The sequence below is a fragment of the Saccostrea cucullata genome, unplaced genomic scaffold, assembly GCF_032062105.1.
Source record: "Saccostrea cucullata isolate Sc308-1 unplaced genomic scaffold, CSIRO_AGI_Scuc_v1 ctg1017, whole genome shotgun sequence".
NCBI classification, from domain to species: Eukaryota; Metazoa; Mollusca; class Bivalvia; order Ostreida; family Ostreidae; genus Saccostrea; species Saccostrea cuccullata.
This window is the reverse complement of record NW_026922552.1, coordinates 68,054-88,132: the sequence shown is the minus strand read 5'-3', so window position 1 is coordinate 88,132 and position 20,079 is coordinate 68,054. Positions and strand designations below refer to the sequence as shown.

Below are 20,079 nucleotides of genomic sequence, written 5' to 3'. Positions count from 1 at the left end.
ACTGAAGACAGTAAACATAGTAAATAATGTAACCAGAAGTCTCTGTCGAGACTGTAGCTCTACTGGTTTGTACTTACAACAAAGGATGAGAAAAGAGGCCATTGCCATCAGACCAAAACTGTATTTTAAAGACATTTCTATCAATACTGTTCATCGAAATCATAAACCGAGGCGTTTCAATGGAATTTCACAGAAAATTCTATTTCTAGTAACCACGGCAACACCGTTCATCCAAATCAAAATCCAATGCACTATCTTAGTGTAGTCTACTTGTTTGATAAGTTATATTGAAATCAGACCAAAACTGTGGAAGGATTACCATTTTAATGGAATTTCACAGAAAATTCTATTTTTAGTAACCAAGGCAACACCGTTCATACAAATCAAAAACCGATGCACTATTCCATGTATCTTAGTGTAGTCTACTTGTGTGCCAAGTTATATAGTCCTATTGCACGTTCGGGTTCGCCATTTTGGTATTGCTCGTTAAATATACATGTCAAAGGTCAATCGGGGATAAGGACGCTGTAATGGATGCCTGCGGAAGTCAAGAAGCAATACACAGCGGTTTATTTTGACTAATATTTTATAACTTTGATATTTTATACATACATATATATACATTATGGATCCTGGCGATCAAAGCTGTACTTTAGATGATTTTTCTCATTGGAAAATTTAAGCGTTGCGGTCATTTTTGACCAGGCGAGGACTCTCAAGCACCGGAAATAAGAAAGAACTGATAGCTCTGGCTTTTGCGGCAAGTAAGCTTAATATGCCAATTATACCAACAGCAGAAGAAAATGAAAAGTCTAAATTAGATACCTACAAACGTTTACTCAAAGTTGGTGATGTTACTTTACCTGACCCTTTGTTAATTTATGATAAGTGGGAAGACGAGAAACAGGGTATGTCTCATTGGCCACCAGTGTTTATTACAGACATTACTAAATTTTTAATGAAATCTGAAAGTGAGGAGAAGGCAAGTGAACATCTGAATCAGTATAAAATGGGAAAAGCATTTGAGTATTATTCATCAGAGTGGCTGAAAGAAGTGTTTTATCATCCCATATCATCATCATCACCATACTGTTTTCTGCGTGCCAGGTGCACACCTTCCCAGAATCTTAATGCTGAAATACAGTGTTTGGATTTGTTTTGAGAAGAAACCTGGAACAGTTATAAGTGCCTACTGTTCTTGTACCTCAGGGTAAGTGATCATGAGAACAGTTTTCAATTGATTAGTTATTTCTAAAGGTTAATTAAATGACATATGAAATGTAATATAATCGATAAAATTAGGTATAATCAAGAAATTGTTTCTACATATCCCAGAAATAAATAAATCATATATAGACCTACATGTATATTATTCACTTATAATCATTATATACACATGTCCATGTGTTTAAGTTTTGTAAATAATATAAAGTATTTCGGTTTATAATGATAACTGGATTTTTATATTGCAGCCTGGGACAATCTTGCAACCATGTAGCTGGTTTGCTTTTTCGTATTGAATCAGCAAACAAACTGGGGCTTACATCTTGCACCTCTGGAACTTGTGTATGGGTTAAACCAACAGAAAAAAAGCTCCAACCTGCCCAAATCAAGGATATGAACTTTAAAAAGTCAAAGCATGGTAAAGCTGGTAGGTATACCAGAACTTTCACACAGTTCAATAATGACTATTGCCATACAAAAAGACTTTACAAAATGAATTACACTATGGCTGCATATGATTAAGATTACCAGGTAATCTTTTTAAAAAGCTTGGTCATTAAAAAATTATACTTTAGACACACAGTTATATAATAACATTAGTGTAATGTAAGCATAATATGAGGTAAAAGTTATAATTCAATGAAAATTTAGAAATGGGCAAAAAATATTTGTGTACAATTAAGGTACATGTTTTCTTGATGTAAAGTACATGCACTTTATATATACAGTATCTAGACCACTTGTTGGGAGGAATAAAGCAGACTATGAAGTTACGCCTCACACAACCAGAAACACTGACGAGGACATACGGAGGACCCTTTTAACCTCCTTGAAGGATGCTCTTCCAAATGCTTGTGTGTTTAAAGGTAAAAGCTAGTTTAACAAAGAAAATTTTAAATATTTTTACTCATCATGTATTCTTTACATAGACCAATTTTTTAATAGATTAATACAGTTAGATAAAGATTATAAAATATATACATACAGAGAAAGTATATTGCATACATTAAAATTATATTGTATTATCAGACCCCCAGTCTAGCAATGGTGCTCTGTATTTTTGTTTAATCCAGGTATGCAGAGTACTAATGATCCTCCAGAGTTGCCTATGGAGGAGGAAGAAACAAAACCTGTTATTGAGTACAATGCTGAAAATTATTACATAGAAAACATGATAAATAACCGGGTGGATCACATCTCAGAGGCAGAGGTTCAAGCAATCAACAAAGCTACCTTGGGCCAGTCATCCAACCCCCAGTGGACAGAACTAAGGAATGGAAGACTAACTGCTTCAAATTTTTATGCTGTTCACACAAAAGTAGAGAGTTACAAAAGAAATTCAGATTGTGATGTTAGTTCATTACTTTTACGAATAATGGGGTATAAATCTGTAAATCCAAATGTCAAAGCCCTTAAGTATGGACGGGAAATGGAACCCATAGCAAAAGCTGACTTCAAGAAAATGTACAAAAAAAATCACAAAAATGTCATGTTTGATGAATGTGGAATATTTTTAGATACAGAGCGGCCATTTTTAGCTGCTTCCCCTGATTTACTTGTATCTTGTTCTTGCTGTGGAGACGGCGTGGTAGAATTTAAATGTCCACTTATTCCAAAATGCCTTACATGTGTTTCTTTTTGCAAATGTAAATTGCCAAATTGTTTACAATGCACAGAACCACTAACACTGAAACGAGGGGCATATTATGGTCAAGTACAAGGGCAGATGTCGCTTACAAAGGGGAAATGGTGTATACTGTACATATATACATGCAATGGACCCTTTCATGGAAAAATTGTGTTTGACAGTGATTTTTTTTCAAACATGTTAGTCAGTCTGGAATATTTTTATTCATCTTTCATACTTCCAGAGATTTTTACTAGGTCATTACAGACTAGTAGTTTATTGACACAAGAAACAGAAGAGCCAATGGAAATTGATAATCATTTGATAGAGGGTAAAACATTTTTTTGCCCTGAATGCAATATGGTTATTGTTGATGAAGTAGCTGGACTCAAAGACCGTAGCATTTGTTGTGACATGTGCAAGCTTTGGTACCACTTTCATTGTGTTGGCATTACAAACAAATATGTCAAGAGTCTAGAGTCATGGAATTGTAAAAACTGTAAAGCATGTTGATACTTTGTTGTATGTACCCTTTCTTTTTTTTTATTGGAAAGGAAAATTAAATATGTCCCAATTCAACAAACTGATTTCAGTACGTTATCAAACTTCAGAGACTGTCTGCATCTTTATTATTCAAATTAGTACTATATCATGTATTTGTATATCTTACAATTACATTTTTTTTCTTACATGTGAACTAAAACCTTCTCAACTTTGCTTTTAAGTTTCATCAACGATTAAGGCTTATACTAAGTAGGTTTATATATGTTTAACTATCATTACTAAAAGGAAACAAAGTTTCAGACTTTCATATCATATGCAAATGATAGCTAAAGTTGTTACATTTATGAACCATTTAGACAATTTACAGAAAAAATAGAGAGGAAAAAACGAATTTATCAATGAATTTTATTTCTTGTCAATTAATGCATATCATTGTAAGAGATTATGACATTTTATGTGAATGTTTCAGAATTCACTTTATAAAAAGTAAATTGCAAACACATACATAACACTTTGCTATTTCTGTGTTGAATGGTTATGTTCTTTATTTGTTCATTTTAAGCAATGAATTAAATTAATTTATACCACTGTTTAAAAAATTATGTATTTTTCATATTGTTGGACATTGTGAATCACATAATGTTGTGAACTTAAAATATGATCTAAATTCATGTATTCAATTACTGTGTACATAAATCTGAATTCACTCATTGATTATTTTAATTTTTGTGTTGTGTATTAGTAATCACATTATGTCATCCCAATTACAAATAATATACATGTTTGTTTAATGAAATTCATAAATTGAATTCCACAAACAAGTAAGTTTTCTTAGTACTTTGGAAGGGGTGGATACATGTTACATATGCCACTAATTATTTTCAAAATGTCATCAAGGTGCTGACATACTGTTAGGGGAATTTCAAATTTCAAAATCCGAAAGTATTTCATTCTCCTAATAGCCTGTTCAACAAAAATTCGCCTGTTTGCGATTTCTTTTGTTTTTCTTACATCATTGGCGGCATCTGACTGACCCCATGCCTGCCAGGAGGGGTCAACAATGTAGCACGGAGAAGCGTAAAATCTTGTAATAAATTGCTAAAACCTTTGTCAGCCATGATATAGTCAAATGGCTGTATAATGTCCATGAAGCCCGAATTCAAAGTGATGTGCTTATCACTGGTCCTCCCACCCCAGCACTCTGAAATAAAATTGATCATGCCAGATGGGTTTATGCTAATTAAATATTTTGCTGTGTAATGGTGTTTATAGTCACTCCAACACTGATTTTGGTGAACTAAGTTTTGGGGTTTTTCTATAAATATTTCGGAGCAGTCAATGATATGCCTAACCTGAGAGTATTTGGCAGTCTGAAAAGCAGGGGGTAAATTTTGCCTCACAACTTCCTTTCCTGCATTAAATACTAAGCAATTTAGATATTTTTTAAGCAGCTTTACCCAGGTTGTAAAAATTCTGGACACATCTGAAATCTGTCACCTAAATCTTCGTCTAAAAGACCAAGCTTTAACTTCATAAAAGTAAGGAGCATTTCTTCTTTGGGGTTTAATTTTCGACTAACTCGGGCTTTCTGAAATTTCTTGTATTTAAGAGTTGTACAGTGGTAGGAGGGACCCTTCCAATATCGGACATTTTTTATGGAGGGCAGAATAGCATTATAAACTGCATTGAAGGCAGCCTTAGTGGGGATCCCTGTGTAAAACTTTACTTTGCTATCACTGCTCAATAAACCTAACATGCCAGTAGTTTTGGCTTGGTTTGGAATTAACTTGTTTTTGCATGCATTTAATTCAGAATTTAGATATTTAATCTGATCTTTCAGTTTTCTTATTTCTTCCTCTTTGTAAACACATGTGTCGCAGTATTCTAAATAATCATGGTCAATCAAATGATGATTGTTTGTCACATCACAGTCATTAAGTATGTCAGAGTGGGATGTTGACTTTCTTTTCTTGGTAGGAACCTCTGCAGATCTTTCCTTTGGTGGCTGTCTTCCCATGGTAACCTTTTCCTTGTGTCCCATTTTAATTGTCGGGTATGGATTACTAGGTGTAGGTTCCCCATCCAAAAAATGAGTGGAGCAAATTCTAGAGTCATTATTTGGTCTCCAAATTTCACCACTTTGATTTTGGCGATTTATATTTCGAATCCATACACTCCTTGTGTATTTGTCTTTGGATTCCGTCGGAAATGTAATCAATTTAAAAGGGGGATCACAAATGCATCTTCCAGTTCCAAAATGACAAAGATGAACTTCACAAAGTTCAGATTTCCATTTCTTCAACTTATTATCACCATTGCTACATCCACTGACGCAACAATGTCTCCCAGGCATATTTAGCAAGGCATTGAATGTCAAATCGTTTGAAACAAATTGCAAACTTGCACACAAAACCAAGCAACGGAAAATAAAAAGAAAGAGAAATGCAAGAACTTTCAATTCATTTCTTACCACCAAGATATCTCATTTTCTGCAAGCAAATAATAAGAGGCAGTGATATTAAAGTGTAAGTTAATTCTTACATCTAACCTTTTTAGTTTACTAAAAGATCCAGCACTGACTTAAACTGATAGTCACAGTAGTGCTTAAACAGTGCCCCCCCCCTAAAATTGTCTAAGTTAAGGTGAATCAGTTTCGTCTAGAAAATGTAAATATGTCTACTTAGTAGACCTCATTTTTACCCTACTAAATCTCTAGAACCCAGGAGCTTCCGGGGGCTTCGCCCCCTGGGCCCCCACCAAGGCTTTTATAACACAACAATGTTCAATGCAGGTTATATGTTTTTAATGACGTATTCTAATGAAATAACGGACAAACAAACAGACAGTTCAGATAAAGAATCAGTCAGTCCGAATATATAAATATACACTTGTGTGTAGAATTTTTACAGCGTTAATACTTTAGTTTGTCACTAGTATAAGTTCTCACTAGCACAGGGGAGGTATAATAATCAGTGTTAATTCTTCTGTGTCGTATAGTGGAATTCTGTCTTGGGAGTCCGATCTTAGGACTATATTAGTCTTCAACCTGCCCTTGGGACATGGTCCACTCCGATCAATTAGTGTAATTGTATAATTGATATTTCATGGCCGTAGTAGCGGTAGGTATTATGATCATTATGAGTATTATTACAACCGAAATGTAGTCCGATGATCACTTTATGCCATAGTCGTGAGGGTAAATGACAAGCGGAATGATCCATCACCCATTAAGTACTGCGGACGTACAGGGATTATTATGCCCTGTTTACACACGTCCTAATTATAAACAGCAAACAAATATCTATACATAGTAAACACATTAATAAATAGAAGAACAATATAAGTACCTTCACCTGATCAAGAATATAGGTTAAGTAAGTTTATAATTATGTAATAATTTAATGATATATCAGTTTTCATAACGTCAATTGTGTTACACTCCTCCCTTGCAGGAAATGAATTAGTTTAAGGTCAAGATCTAGTAAATGAAGGGTGCCTACAGATTTATCAAATTCAAGAAATGAATTCCTCTAATGATGCTTTATAACTTTAGCTTAGTCAAAAAAGGTGTTTCGGGGCATAATTTAAGAGAAATAAGATGAAATACAATATTTTAAACTGTCATTTTTAATGAAAAATGAAGAAAACCAGTCATGAATATGGGAGTTTTTTCCATATCACACGAACAAAATGTATCCAGATTGCCTACAGTCTTACAGAAAACGGTAATTTGTATGTTCTTGGTCTCTTCTTTTAAATAATCTTAAATTCAATATAGGTATCCGGACTACTTTTCATGTGATTTCAAATTGAATTCCATGAAAATACTTTATTTTCTACATAATTCTATTAGAGCTGTAAAGTACGGGAAAAAGAAAGTTGAAAGTGATTATGACGTCATAATGGATCTAGCACCAAAAAGCATAGACCTAAGCAAAAAGTTAGTCTAAAGACATTTACTAGATCTTGACCTTAATTCATATATTTCATCACTAATAGATAACCTCGTCCATCAGGTCATCTACGTTGTGACACTGTAAGAATAACACAATTGAGAAAGATATATACACCATTCACCAATTTTCGCTGATTAAATATGGTACCCTCCTCCAATGATAGAATAATTTCCATCGTAGAAACATAAATCACTATGTACACGTTGATACACTGTTATTCTTGAATCGTTTATTTTCATTGAACTGTAGTAAACCGCAGGTTTCGATTCACTCAGTTTTAATCCTTTATTGTAAAATTATAAGTCCAATATTCACGATCCTTGACTCTAATAAAAGAGGGATCGACTTACAACAAAAGTCTAATCACGCTGTGGTGGTACGCTCATCACTGGGTGGTTCTGCATCCTTCCTAATCGTTGGATAAAGTTTCGTAATAGTATCCACGGATTCCACTCCAGCGGTGTAAACAGTTGCCAGCAATGGTGCAGAGGCCTTTGTATCTCTGCCAGTGTGACCTTCACCAGACGAGTTAATCGCCACCAATGGGTACTGTCCTTGCTCTCCTTCTGCTTTCTTTCCTCTCTGCCAAAATTTACCTGACCAACGCCTTTTACATTTACAATAAATATAAATTACAATCCCCAGGATTAAAGCAATGCCGAAGGCTAAAATTGCATAAAGCCAATTTGGCCAATCCCCAAGGGGAGGTAAATAATCAACTGAATCAGTGCTTGTTAACTCATGAACCAGCCTTACGTAACGGTCTACCTTGTTCGTCTTGAGGTATTTCCCACTCATCGATCTTTGCTAGTCGAAGTAACTCTTCATGCGCTTTTGTAACCTTACCGTCTAATTGGCTTTTTATTTTGAACGTCACAGGAGATATCTGCTCAATTATTCTATAAAACGGTTTCCATTTTGACTGAAGCTTACTTCGTCGTTGGTTATTTTTGTAGTAGACTGGATCTCCGATCTTTAAATCCACGTCTACTGCGCCCCGATTCGCATACTTTGCTTGTCTCTATTTAGTTCGCTTCAGGATTCTGTGAACCATGGTAAAAGTCTTGTGCTGTTGTTCCAGTGCGACTCTGTGAGGATCCTCACCCATATACATACGTTGAGGCTGGAGAATGTTGTCTATAGGAAGAACAACATCTCGGCTGTAGAGTAGATAAAATGGCGAAAAAGATGAGGATTCGTTGATGTTGAATCGAATTGCTGCTAAAGCTTGGTTCAAGAAAATATCCCATGTCGTCAAATTGTCTTCCAACTTCTTTGACAGTACATCATGTAAGGTTCTATGGAATCGCTCAACTTTGGCATTGCTCTGGGGATGGTAGTATGAGGTTTTTACATGAGAGACGTTCAGTTCTTTCAAAGTCTCTCTAATTACCTTATTTTCATTCTCCGTACCATTGTCAGGGATGATTTCCAACGGAGCTCCAAAACTCGGGAATATCTCCTCAAGGATCCAAGTGAGCAATGGGTGCTGCCGTTTTGTCCGGAACTGCAAACGCTTCTGGTCAACCTGAGAACAGATCTACAAACCCAATTATGTATTTGTTTCCCGATAATGACTTTGGATACGGACCCGATAGATCAAGACCAATCTTTGCAAATGCAAATGGTGGAACGTCTGTTTCCTGTACAGATGGCTTTAACTTCTTAAGGTTTCTCATCGCGCAAGTTACACACTTACCAACATAATCGTACAGCTCTTTGTAAAGATTAGGCCAGTAGTACTTCTGTCGGATGGCATCAAATGTCTTGTCAATTCCCAGGTGACCATTGTCATCATGATACTGCTTGATTACACCAGATCGATAATGTGTTGGCACAAAAAGTCTAATAACTGGATCATTATCAGCATTTGATAGATAATACAGCACATCGTCAATAATAAGATGTTTGTCACTTACTGACTTCTTTGCTATACCTTGTTGTATCTGGCGGATAATGCGTAGTACTTCAGGGTCTTTGGCTTGCTCTTCAGCTATGCTTACCTCATTGTCTTCATTAAGTTGGATCTGAGGTTTGAAAGGGATGTCAGGCTCACCTATATCATAGCGTACAAAATCTTTTGGATTAATTGCATTAGAATTAATGAAATTGATTTCCAATGAATTCTCATGTACATCTGGCTCATCTTGCTCAGTGCTGTTTTCCATTTCCGACATAAGGCTTGTTTGAGGCGTTCTGGATAACAAATCCGCGCACGTGTTCTCAGTTCCCGGGATATACTCAATTTGACAATTGTAACCCGCAATACTCAAGGCCCATAACTGAATCTTTTTATTCTTCATTGGGGCTTCTAACAAGTATTTTAGTGGTTTGTGGTCAGTACGAATTACAAATTTAGCATTATGCAAATAAGGATCGAATTTTTGGAGAGCATAATGAATCGCGAAGGCTTCTTTTTCGACTGTAGACCAACGGGTTTGCGTGTCACTTAGTTTATGAGAAAGGTAACAAATTGGCTTTTCATTTCTGATACCCGGTATTTTAGATTCCGCTCCTTGTTCGTTTACATCTAGCGGTTGAGCTAGGCATGCGCCTATCGCTGTGTCGGAAGCATCGGTATAGAGAATATACTCTTTATTTGTATCCGGTACTGATAACAGCGGCACCACGGTAAGACTTTCTTTTAAGAATTCAAAAGCTTTTTGACATTCATCATTCCATTTAAATCGCGCATATTTCTTTGTTAGTGATACCAAAGGCTCAGCGATTTTTGAAAAGTTTGGTACAAACCGACGATAGTAACTACACATACCTATAAAGCTGCGTATTTCTTTTACAGTATTAGGGGATGGCAATGTTCGAATTGCGGCCACTTTATTAGGGTCTGGTCTTATTCCCTCTTTATCAATAATAAAGCCCAAATACTGTGTTTTCTCTTGAACAAAACTGCACTTTTTCGCTTTTAACTTTAACCCATGTTCCTTGAGTCTTTCAAATACAGTTTGAATATGCTTTTCATGATCTTCGATGGTTTCTGAAAAAATCAAAATATCATCTAAGTAGGCCAAAGCAAATGATTCTAGACCCGCCAATACTATGCTCATTAGTTCTGAAAAGATCTGGGGGGCGTTACAAAGGCCAAAAGGCATTACATTGAATTCAAATAAGCCTCTATGACAAACAAATGCAGTTTTCTCTTTGTCTTCTTCATTCATAAGTACCTGCCAATACCCCGATTTTAGATCTAAAGAGGTAAAATATTTTGTTCTTCCCAATTGATCTAATAAATCGTCAATCAAAGGTAGGGGCCAGGAATTTGTTTTCGTGATTTTATTTAGTTGCCTAAAATCTACACAAAAACGCTTTGTTCCGTCTTTCTTGTCTACTACCACGATGGGAAAACTCCAGGGCGATTTTGAACGTCGCACAATGTTCGCGCTCAACATTTCGTCTATTGCTTTATCTACGATCACTCGTTTATTCAATGGAGTACGATACGGCTTCATTTTGATCGGCGTATGATCACCTGTATCTATTTTCATTTTAATCGTTTTAGTATGCCCTAATTCCGCATCAGTTTTCGCAAAAAGATCTTGATTTTGCATTACAAGTTTTTCAACCATTTCTTTATGTTCTGGCGCTACGTTAAGTTCCGACTTTAACTCTTTTTCTTTGTTGCTCTTATTTTTGTCGTTTATCGATGTTTTGATAGTTTTATCATCGACTACGTTTATCCGCCCTATGACACACCCTCTTTTGATTTTGAAAGTTTTATTTGTATTGTTTACAACTAGAATTGGAACTTTTCGCGATGATTTAGTTTTTGCAATTGAACTTTCGACCATTAAACCTGGTTCGTCACTAATGAATCCCTTTTCTAAAGCATTTACTTCAACAGTTTTATTTTGAAACGTTGCGTGATCTTTATGCTTTGCAAAACACACGGTGGTTGATTGAGGTTTTAAAATAGTTTTCTTTGTTGCTCTTAAAATAGAAGCAATGTGAACATCTTCAACCATAGGGACATAAGTTTTTCCAAATCGTAAACTTCCAAGATCAAAATAAAGTCGAACACCATTTTTGACCAGCCAGTCTCTACCCAATATAAAAGATCTATTGATGTTTTGAACAACATAAAATTGATGAGACATTGTTAGACCTCCTATAACAAACTCAATTTGAGTGCATCCTTCAATTTTCAAATCGGCGCCGTTTACAGATTTTAAATTCATTTTTGCTTTAACCAATTTTGAAGGATTAGCAAGGGACCAATATACATTTGAACTTACCAAAGAAACTGCGGCGCCTGTATCTAATAGGGGTCTGAATCTTTTCTTTCCAATTTTTATAATACATGAATTTGGATTTTCAATTGAATTTACAGTCAAAGTGGGGAGATTTTGAACATTTTTGACATTTTTCTTTTGTTTTGTTTTCTTTTTCTTATTGCTCCCCCCAATGGTCCCAACTTGAGTGGAGCGTTCTAGTTTAACTCTTCCCAATTTTGTTCTTCAGCGCCAGCCGGCACTGCGTTTATAGCGTTTACATGTTTCTTTTTATTTGGGCATTCAGCGCCAGCCGGCACTGCGTTTATAGCGTTTACATGTTTCTTTTTATTTGGGCATTCAGGACTGTAGTGTCCTCTCTTGTGGCATGACCAACAAACAACGTCATCACGAGATCTCTTCGTCTCGACTGCTAAAACTTTCTTTGGGGTAAATGTCTTTCTGACAAACTGTTTTGGTCTTTGTCGCACGTCATGGTCAGTTCGTTTTCTCTTAAACCTATAATGATCTACTTCCATGGGTTCCCCAGCCTGACTAATTTCTCCCTGTTCTCAAGTGAAACCGTTGCTGTAAATTGTATTCAGCACGGGCAGAATTGATTGCATCTTGAAGAGAGCCGGGATTATCCCGCATGACCTTTAACTTTAGTCTATCTGAATAGAGACCATCAACAAAGAACCCAACAAGTTGGCTATCTGATATTCTAGCATCCTGTGTACCTTGATACGCCTGTTCTGCCAGAGAGAGCAAGCGCTCAGCAAATATTTGAACATTTTCATTTTTCTCTTGTCTGACCTGTCGTAAGAGCGTAAATGCATGCTGTGAATCAAAGATTTCTGCGAATCTCATAGAAAGCTCTGCTTTTAACGTTTCCCATTCGACCATAGGGTTCGTTTTGAAATATCTCTGAATAAAGTCACTGACCGCCCCTGTACTAGTTTTAAAAGCAACCATCTTAACATTTTCTATTGGAACCCCCTCAAGATATGCATGCTTCTCTACCGCTTTAATTCATCGTTTAAATGCTTTTGGATCCCCATCAAAAGGCGTTATTTGACTTGTTCCCAAATTTTGATTCAAACTGTCCATTTTTAATGAAAGCCCTTTAACAGCATTAATAAATTCTTGTTCACCCATGATAATAAGAGATTTTGGCAGAAGACAAAATACTTACAGAATGGAGAAGTAGAGTCCAAGTTCCAAAAGTCCGCTGTAACCAAGTCCGCTGTAACCCGTTCGGCAGGAATTTTAATCCAAATCCTGGTCGCAGGCACCAAATTGAACGTTATATAACACAACAACGTTCAATGCGGGTTATATAAGTTTTTTAATGAAATAACGGACAAACAAACAAACAGTTCAGATAAACAATCAGCCAGTCCGAATATATAAATATACACTTGTGTGTAGAATTTTACAGAGTTAATACTTTAGTTTGTCACTAGTATAAGTTCTCACTAGCACAGGGGAGGTATAATAATCAGTGTTAATTCTTCTGTGTCGTATAGTGGAATTCTGTCTTGGGAGTCCGATCTTAGGACTATATTAGTCTTCAACCTGCCCTTGGGACATGGTCCACTCCGATCAATTAGTGTAATTGTATAATTGATATTTCATGGCCGTAGTAGCGGTAGGTATTATGATCATTATGAGTATTATTACAACCGAAATGTAGTCCGATGATCACTTTATGCCATAGTCGTGAGGGTAAATGACAAGCGGAATGATCCATCACCCATTAAGTACTGCGGACGTACAGGGATTATTATGCCCTGTTTACACACGTCCTAATTATAAACAACAAACAAATATCTATACATAGTAAACACATTAATAAATAGAAGAACAATATAAGTACCTTCACCTGATCAAGAATATAGGTTAAGTAAGTTTATAATTATGTAATAATTTAATGATATATCAGTTTTCATAACGTCAATTGTGTTACACTTTGCCCTGGACCCACTGGGGGACTCAAGGTGGCCCCAGACCCCTTGCCTACTTTTGGCGCCCCCTCTAACTTCAATTCCTTGATCCGTGCCTATTAAACTTAAGTTAAAGCATTTCTTATACCTTAGAATAAAAGTTTTTTGAGAACATTGATTTTGGAAAAAAAAGGTAAAATGCATTTTATTTTTCTATTCTTTTTCAGTATAAACAGAAATCACTGTTTTAAAATTTATCATAAGGAAAATACAGTCAAAATTTAATTACATGCTAGGGTTGATTGATTGATTATGTGTTGTTTAATGTCCCTCACGAGAATTTTTAACTCATATGGAAACGATACCACTTGCCAGTGGGGAGAGCTGCAAATGTTGTCCTATACTTGGTACCCAGGGCCATTGAGCTGTAGGGGATCTTGTGCCAGCGTCTACAACGAAATAGGAACTCATCCGAAGGACCAGTCTCCAAGCCCCACAGTGGGATTGAACCAGCGACAAAAGGATCAACTCCTTACTTCGCGACTCTAGAGCAGCTTGACCCTCTAACCACTGCACTACTTGGGCAAAGCATGCTAAGAATGTTTAAACGAATCACAAATTTCATAACGCTCATTGCATTTAATTCATGTTAACAGAGACATATAACATATGTATAAAGGTCAATGTTTTTTTATATGTCTCTGACTATATATGTACTGAAGGCAGAGCACTTAATGAATTGTAAATATGTAATGATGTAAATTATTATAGCTAGAGGTCCCTTAACAGCTTATTAATTAATGGAAGAAAATTATCCTCTCCTGTTTCATAAAATGAACATATTTTCAGTTCTCTTCACTGATTTGTCAGTTATGAGAATAAAGTTCAAGTTTACTGCTTTATGGTCAGTATAAAATTGCTTTGGTCTCTTACAAGTCTAAATACACAAAATATGCAGCTTTCAACCGTAGAACATTGGTATAGGGTCCAAGAGTTCAACATTAACATGATATTAACCCACCAGGACAACAGTCCCACGTTATTTATTTATTTTTTACCTTGGGGTGGAAAAGTAAATGATGTTGCATATAACAAGTGTGCCTTGTTTTGGTTTTCATAGAAAAACGTCTTTAATAAAAACAACATAACTTTATTTTCTACAAAACCATCTGTAAACATGCAGTGTCATACAAGATGTTAGAACTGTAAACAGATAAATGAAAACAAATAACTCGATAATACTGAATGAAACTCCATCAAATTTTCTTCTGATCGTAATCGGTTCGCTTTAAACTTACTCTGTAATATAAGTAGATTCTTTTTATTAGCACGTTTTATTGGCATGTATATTGCTGTTTACTATCGTATAAACACCCGGATGTAAAATCTATCCCCGATTGACCTTTGACCCAACGTGACGCCGGAGAATGCAATAGGACTATTGAAATCAGACCAAAACTGTAGAAGGAGTAGCGTTTTAATGAAATTTCACAGAAAATTCTATTTTTAGTAACCACGGCAACACAGTTCATCCAAATCAAAAACCGATGCACTATTCTATGTATCTTAGTGTAGTCTACTTGTGTACCAAGTTATATTGAAATCAGACCAAAACTGTAGGAGGAGTAGCGTTCTGAAAAATTGTTTACAGACAGACAGACAGAAGGACGGACGCCGGACGCATTACTATCGCATAAGCTCTTCTGGTCTCTGACCAGTAGAGCTAAAAATTACATTTTCTGAAATCAAAGGGGGAAAAACTGATACAGTAGATAATAACAGTCGTACATGACTGTACTCGGTATACGTCATTTATGACGTCATAATAGATGCAATCATTAGGAATCAATGCAAGAGAGAATTAATTTACAGAGCTAGATCTAGTATTCTGTCGCTTTTTTAAATTCATTTTATTGAAACGGGAAATTATCCGCTATTAAAAAAAATTAGCACCTGAAGTTATTAAGTTATCGACAATCAGAATTCGTCATTTGGTTGCTTGTCTTTTGTAAACTGGATTCAAAGTAGAACTCGCGTGTTTGCACATCAAATGCACATTGTCCGCTTTGACGAATCCCAAAGGCGATGCATACGATACATGTAATTGTAGTACATAGTATCACATGTATAGTGCTCAGCAATCAGTTTGTATTTCTACACATACATGTAACTAACATTCATTTCACTACATAAAATCTACGTATAGATAATTTTATGCACTTGCCTAAAAACGTGAAAAGAAATATAAAGAAGTGGTTTCAAATTTGTTTGCAAAAACAAGAGCTTAATTTAAAATATACAAAGGTTTCGGAAGCAAACTGAAAGGGGAGTGTGTGTGTCGGATGGGGGGGGGAGGGGTAAACCAACACAAAAAGGTAAGCCCCAATTTGCAATGCTTATATTATGTATATCTTTTAAAAAAGGGGGGGGGGGCTAATATATATGACCTTAGATAATGTTCATTATTTTTATGGCTTAGGGTGGGGTGTTATTAAAAAATGTTATCATATAATTTTACAAATATCCATGTTTCTTTCAACCGACACTCTCCTTCTAGTAGATAACTGGATAGTGGTAGAAAACAAAGCACAAATTATATGTAATTAACTTATTTTAGATCTGTAAGACGTCAGGGGGAGGGTTGGTTTAATGTCATTCGGATATCTTTTTGTTTACTTTCATGATTAAATAACTTTTAAGATTTTTTGGAGCGATAAATGTTTTTTCTTCATTTAATATATTCATATCGCTGGATCCCCTACTACTAAGATTAGTTTTATCACTACACATTTGAAGAGGCGGGGGGGGGGGTGTCTGTGCTTTGCCGTAAATTTCAGTTGAAAGAATGAAGATTTGTGCCATTAAGGACTGCATACGCAGCACGTACCTACTCAAAAAATGGAAAAAGACATTTTGTGAAGTGCAACAGTGGTACAGGATGTTGTGTGTGTGCTTCCTCATTTGATCTTATTCCCTTTCCAACAGAAAGAAAAGACCCTGAATTAAGAGCAAAATGGATTAAATTAGTTAATAGACAGTTGAAACCTGGAAAAAATGGAAGCCTGACGATGACAGTAGAATATGTTCAAAACATTTTGAAGGAGGCAATCCTGTCCCAACATTACACCTTGGGTATGAACTAACCATGCCTTTCAAGCGCAGGCCTCTCCCAAAGGAAAGACAGCCATAAATACAACAAGAGGCCCACGGGCCTTATAGGTCACCTGAGCATTCTGCAACAACTTTCCAGTTATTAAATTTGATTCATGTTTTAAGCCAGATGCTATATGACATTCACAATTTTGAAAGAGGCACCATTGATCATCATAACAATACACTTAGCAGTTGCTTAGCTTGGTTTATTGATTTAAATATGCCCAATAATAAGTTCATAGGATGTTCATGAACGTTTCATAAACATTTCATGAATAAAATTCATGAAAAAGTCAAGGAAATTCATGAATTATTCATAATCACCTCGCAAGGGTACTGATACCCATACGCAAGGTAGGGGAAAAAATGCATTCCAACTAATCAGTAATATTCAGCAGTAATCAGTAATGCCCCTAACACTGTGAAATAAACCCCTGACCCTAGGTCCATACATTGCACAAATTTTAAAAAGGCACCGTTAGAATTGTCTATCAAAATATAAATAAATGTTTTATAAATACAAAGGAGCAGATTTCAAACAATTCATTTTCAGTATATAAGTATAGCCCCACCCCCACCCCTGACCCTTGGGCCTTGAAATTCAAAATTTTGCAAGATTAGGGCCCTTGCTCATCATAACTATTTAGGTAGTTCATCTGCTTCATACCCAGAGACAGAGAAGAAAATTTTCAAAGATTTAATGTATACATGTATTCACTATATAATCAATAGAGCCCCCCCCCCAGAACCCCTGACCCTGGGACCATAAAATTCACAATTTGGGTAGAGGCACTCTTGCTCATCATAACTATGTACTTAGTTAGTTTATTTAATACCTAGGAGCAGAGAAGAAGATTTCAAAAAATTCATGCATTTTTACTATATAATCAATAGAGCCCCGCCCTAACACCACAACCCCTGACCCTGGGACTATAAAATTCACAATTTTGGTAGAGGCACTCTTGCTCATCTTAACTATGCACTTTGTTAGTTTATTTAATATCTAGGAGCAGAGAAGAAGATTTTCAAAGAATTTATGTATTTTTACAATATAATCTATAGAGCCCCCCCCCCCCAACACCAGAAGCCTTGACCCAGGGACCATAAAATTATTCACAATTTTGGTGGAGGCACTCATGCTCATCATAACTATACACTTAGTTAGTTTATTTAATACCTAGGAGCATAGAAGAAGATTTTCAAAGAATTCGTGTATTTTCACTATATAATCAATAGAGCCCCCTCCCCCCCCCCCCCAACACCAGAACTCTTGGCCCTGGGGTCGTAAAATTCACAATTTTGGTAGAGGCACTCATGCTTATCATAACTATGCACTTAGTTAATTTATTTAATACCCAGGGGCAGAGAAGAAGATTTTCAAAGAATTCATGTATTTTTACTATATAATCTATAAAGCCCCCCCCCCCCCCTAACAGAACCCCTGACCCTGGGACAATAAATTTCACAATTTTGGTAGAGGCACTCTTGCTCATCATAACTAACTACTTAGTTGGTTTATTTAATACCCAGGAGCAGAGAAGAAGATTTTCAAAGAAAAAATGCATTATCACTACCTACTTATTTAGCCCTGTCCTAGTACTAGAACCCCTGACCACAGGGCCATGAATTTCACAATTTTGGTAGAGGACTCAATGCTGATTACAATCATGCAAACAGTTTGACTGCTGGATGTCCAGGAGTAAAGAAGAAGATTTTTAAAGATTGCATTAATTGTAGTGGTTTTGGCCCCACCCCTCAGGCCCCAGGGGGGCAGGGATCATGAAATTCACAATTTTTGTTCCCCTTCACCCATAGATGCTTTGTGCCAAATTTGGTTGAAAATCGTTCAGTGGTTGCAGAGAAGAAGCTGAAAATGTTCAAAAGTTTACGAACGACGTACGACGAACGACGACGGACGAAAACAGATAGCAATAGGTCACCCGAGTTTACTCAGGTGACCTAAAAATCTAAGAAATCTTTAGAAACCAAGGTTAAAACTGATGAAAATGACAATGTTGTGCATCTAACAGAAGATAATTCAGTGACGTGTACAGTTCCTTTACAATGTGAGCATGATTAATGTGCAAAATGTGTTTGTAATGCAAACTGTTTGTGAGTGCTTTGGATGTTTCCAAAATTCTAAAATAATAAACAATCTTACTTATCAGTTGAAACAAATGGCCTCGTCAAATGAAAGTAAACTCCATAGAAAGAAGAATGTGCACAAAAAGGTTAAAAAAAAACGGATAAAAAAGTAAGAGCAAACACTGGCCTTCCAAATTAATCCACTCTTGTGAACTTGTATAAATATTAACTGCACACCATTCACAGCAAAACACCACCACTGTACTAAATAATAGAATGAGAACTTAAGATTGCTTTTGATATCTTCTACATGTATGACACAGTTTCTCAACACTTTTTTTGTTACAGTTAAGGTAGGTCCCTAGTACTGGACCTACTTGTGATTTTTCAAAAAATTGTTCTCAAATGTTTAGATTGTTCATACTAAAGTGTGATGAATTGGAAAAAAGAAGGGGTTGTCAATATTATTACTGAGAGAGAGTTTCTCAAACATAGGTACCCCCATTTGTCAATTGACGATATGAGATTCCAATAAAGGTTTCACAAAATTTGTACATAAAAACACTAATTTTGATGCAAATGAATGATTTTTCCTATTAAAATCAAAGAAATATATCCAATTAAACAAATTACAGTGAAATTTTATTCTTATTATATTTTCCTTGGTTTTGGGGGACTAAATTGAACAAAATACAACCCTCGACCAGCCCAAAAACTTGGAAGTACAACACTATTAAAATTATTGTAAAAAAAAAAATGACTTGTGATTTTTCAAATTCTCAAATTATGTTCATCTATGACTATTTGTTAAAATTAAATTAAAAAAACAGCACATTGCCAGCATATATTTTTTCTCAGCACCACTATTTATTTACACGTTTTTTGTCCAAATTGAGATTTTTGATAAGGAATTTCAAATGAGGGAAGATAAAAAATCCAGAGCTATTGATGACTTTTATTTCATTTCATAGATGCATAACTGCAAAAGAATAACAACATTTTTTAGAATATAATATAATTTTACAACCTACAATACTTTCTGTGTGCCATTAATTACAGATATATTTCACATATTATACATGTATCTGTTTTTCAAGTAAATGAAATGAAAATCCACAGTCTAATCAGTCATCAATTTTGAAGCATTACTCTTTCCACTACATTGAGTCAAAATACATCCAATTATGTGTTCAACAGTATACACAAAAAATTAGTATACAACAGAATATTAACAGTCAGCATAAAAAACAAATACAGTCTAACGTTAGGTTGAGTGTTGACTGAAATCTCCCATACAAGTTTTTAGACCTTTATTTTACACACTGTATTATCTAAATTAAAATACATACAAACAGTAA

The 20,079-nt window shown here is 35.6% G+C and overlaps 1 protein-coding gene and 1 pseudogene across 1 annotated transcript; one reads left to right on the top strand and one right to left on the bottom strand.

Moving 5' to 3' along the window:
• The first annotated feature begins 465 nt into the window (after positions 1 to 465).
• On the top strand, positions 466 to 4,800 carry LOC134261945 (uncharacterized; annotated as a pseudogene).
• Positions 4,801 to 4,808: 8 nt separating this feature from the next.
• Positions 4,809 to 6,062, bottom strand: LOC134261941 (uncharacterized). Its single transcript, XM_062744323.1, has one exon. The coding sequence runs from the start codon at positions 5,706 to 5,708 to the stop codon at positions 4,809 to 4,811; it is 900 nt and encodes a 299-aa protein (XP_062600307.1). The 5' UTR covers positions 5,709 to 6,062.
• Between the last annotated feature and the right edge of the window lie 14,017 nt (positions 6,063 to 20,079).

Coding starts and splice junctions, on each gene's coding strand:
- LOC134261941 (XM_062744323.1), bottom strand. CDS start 5,708: ATGCCTGGGAGACATTGTTGCGTCAGTGGATGTAGCAATGGTGATAAT.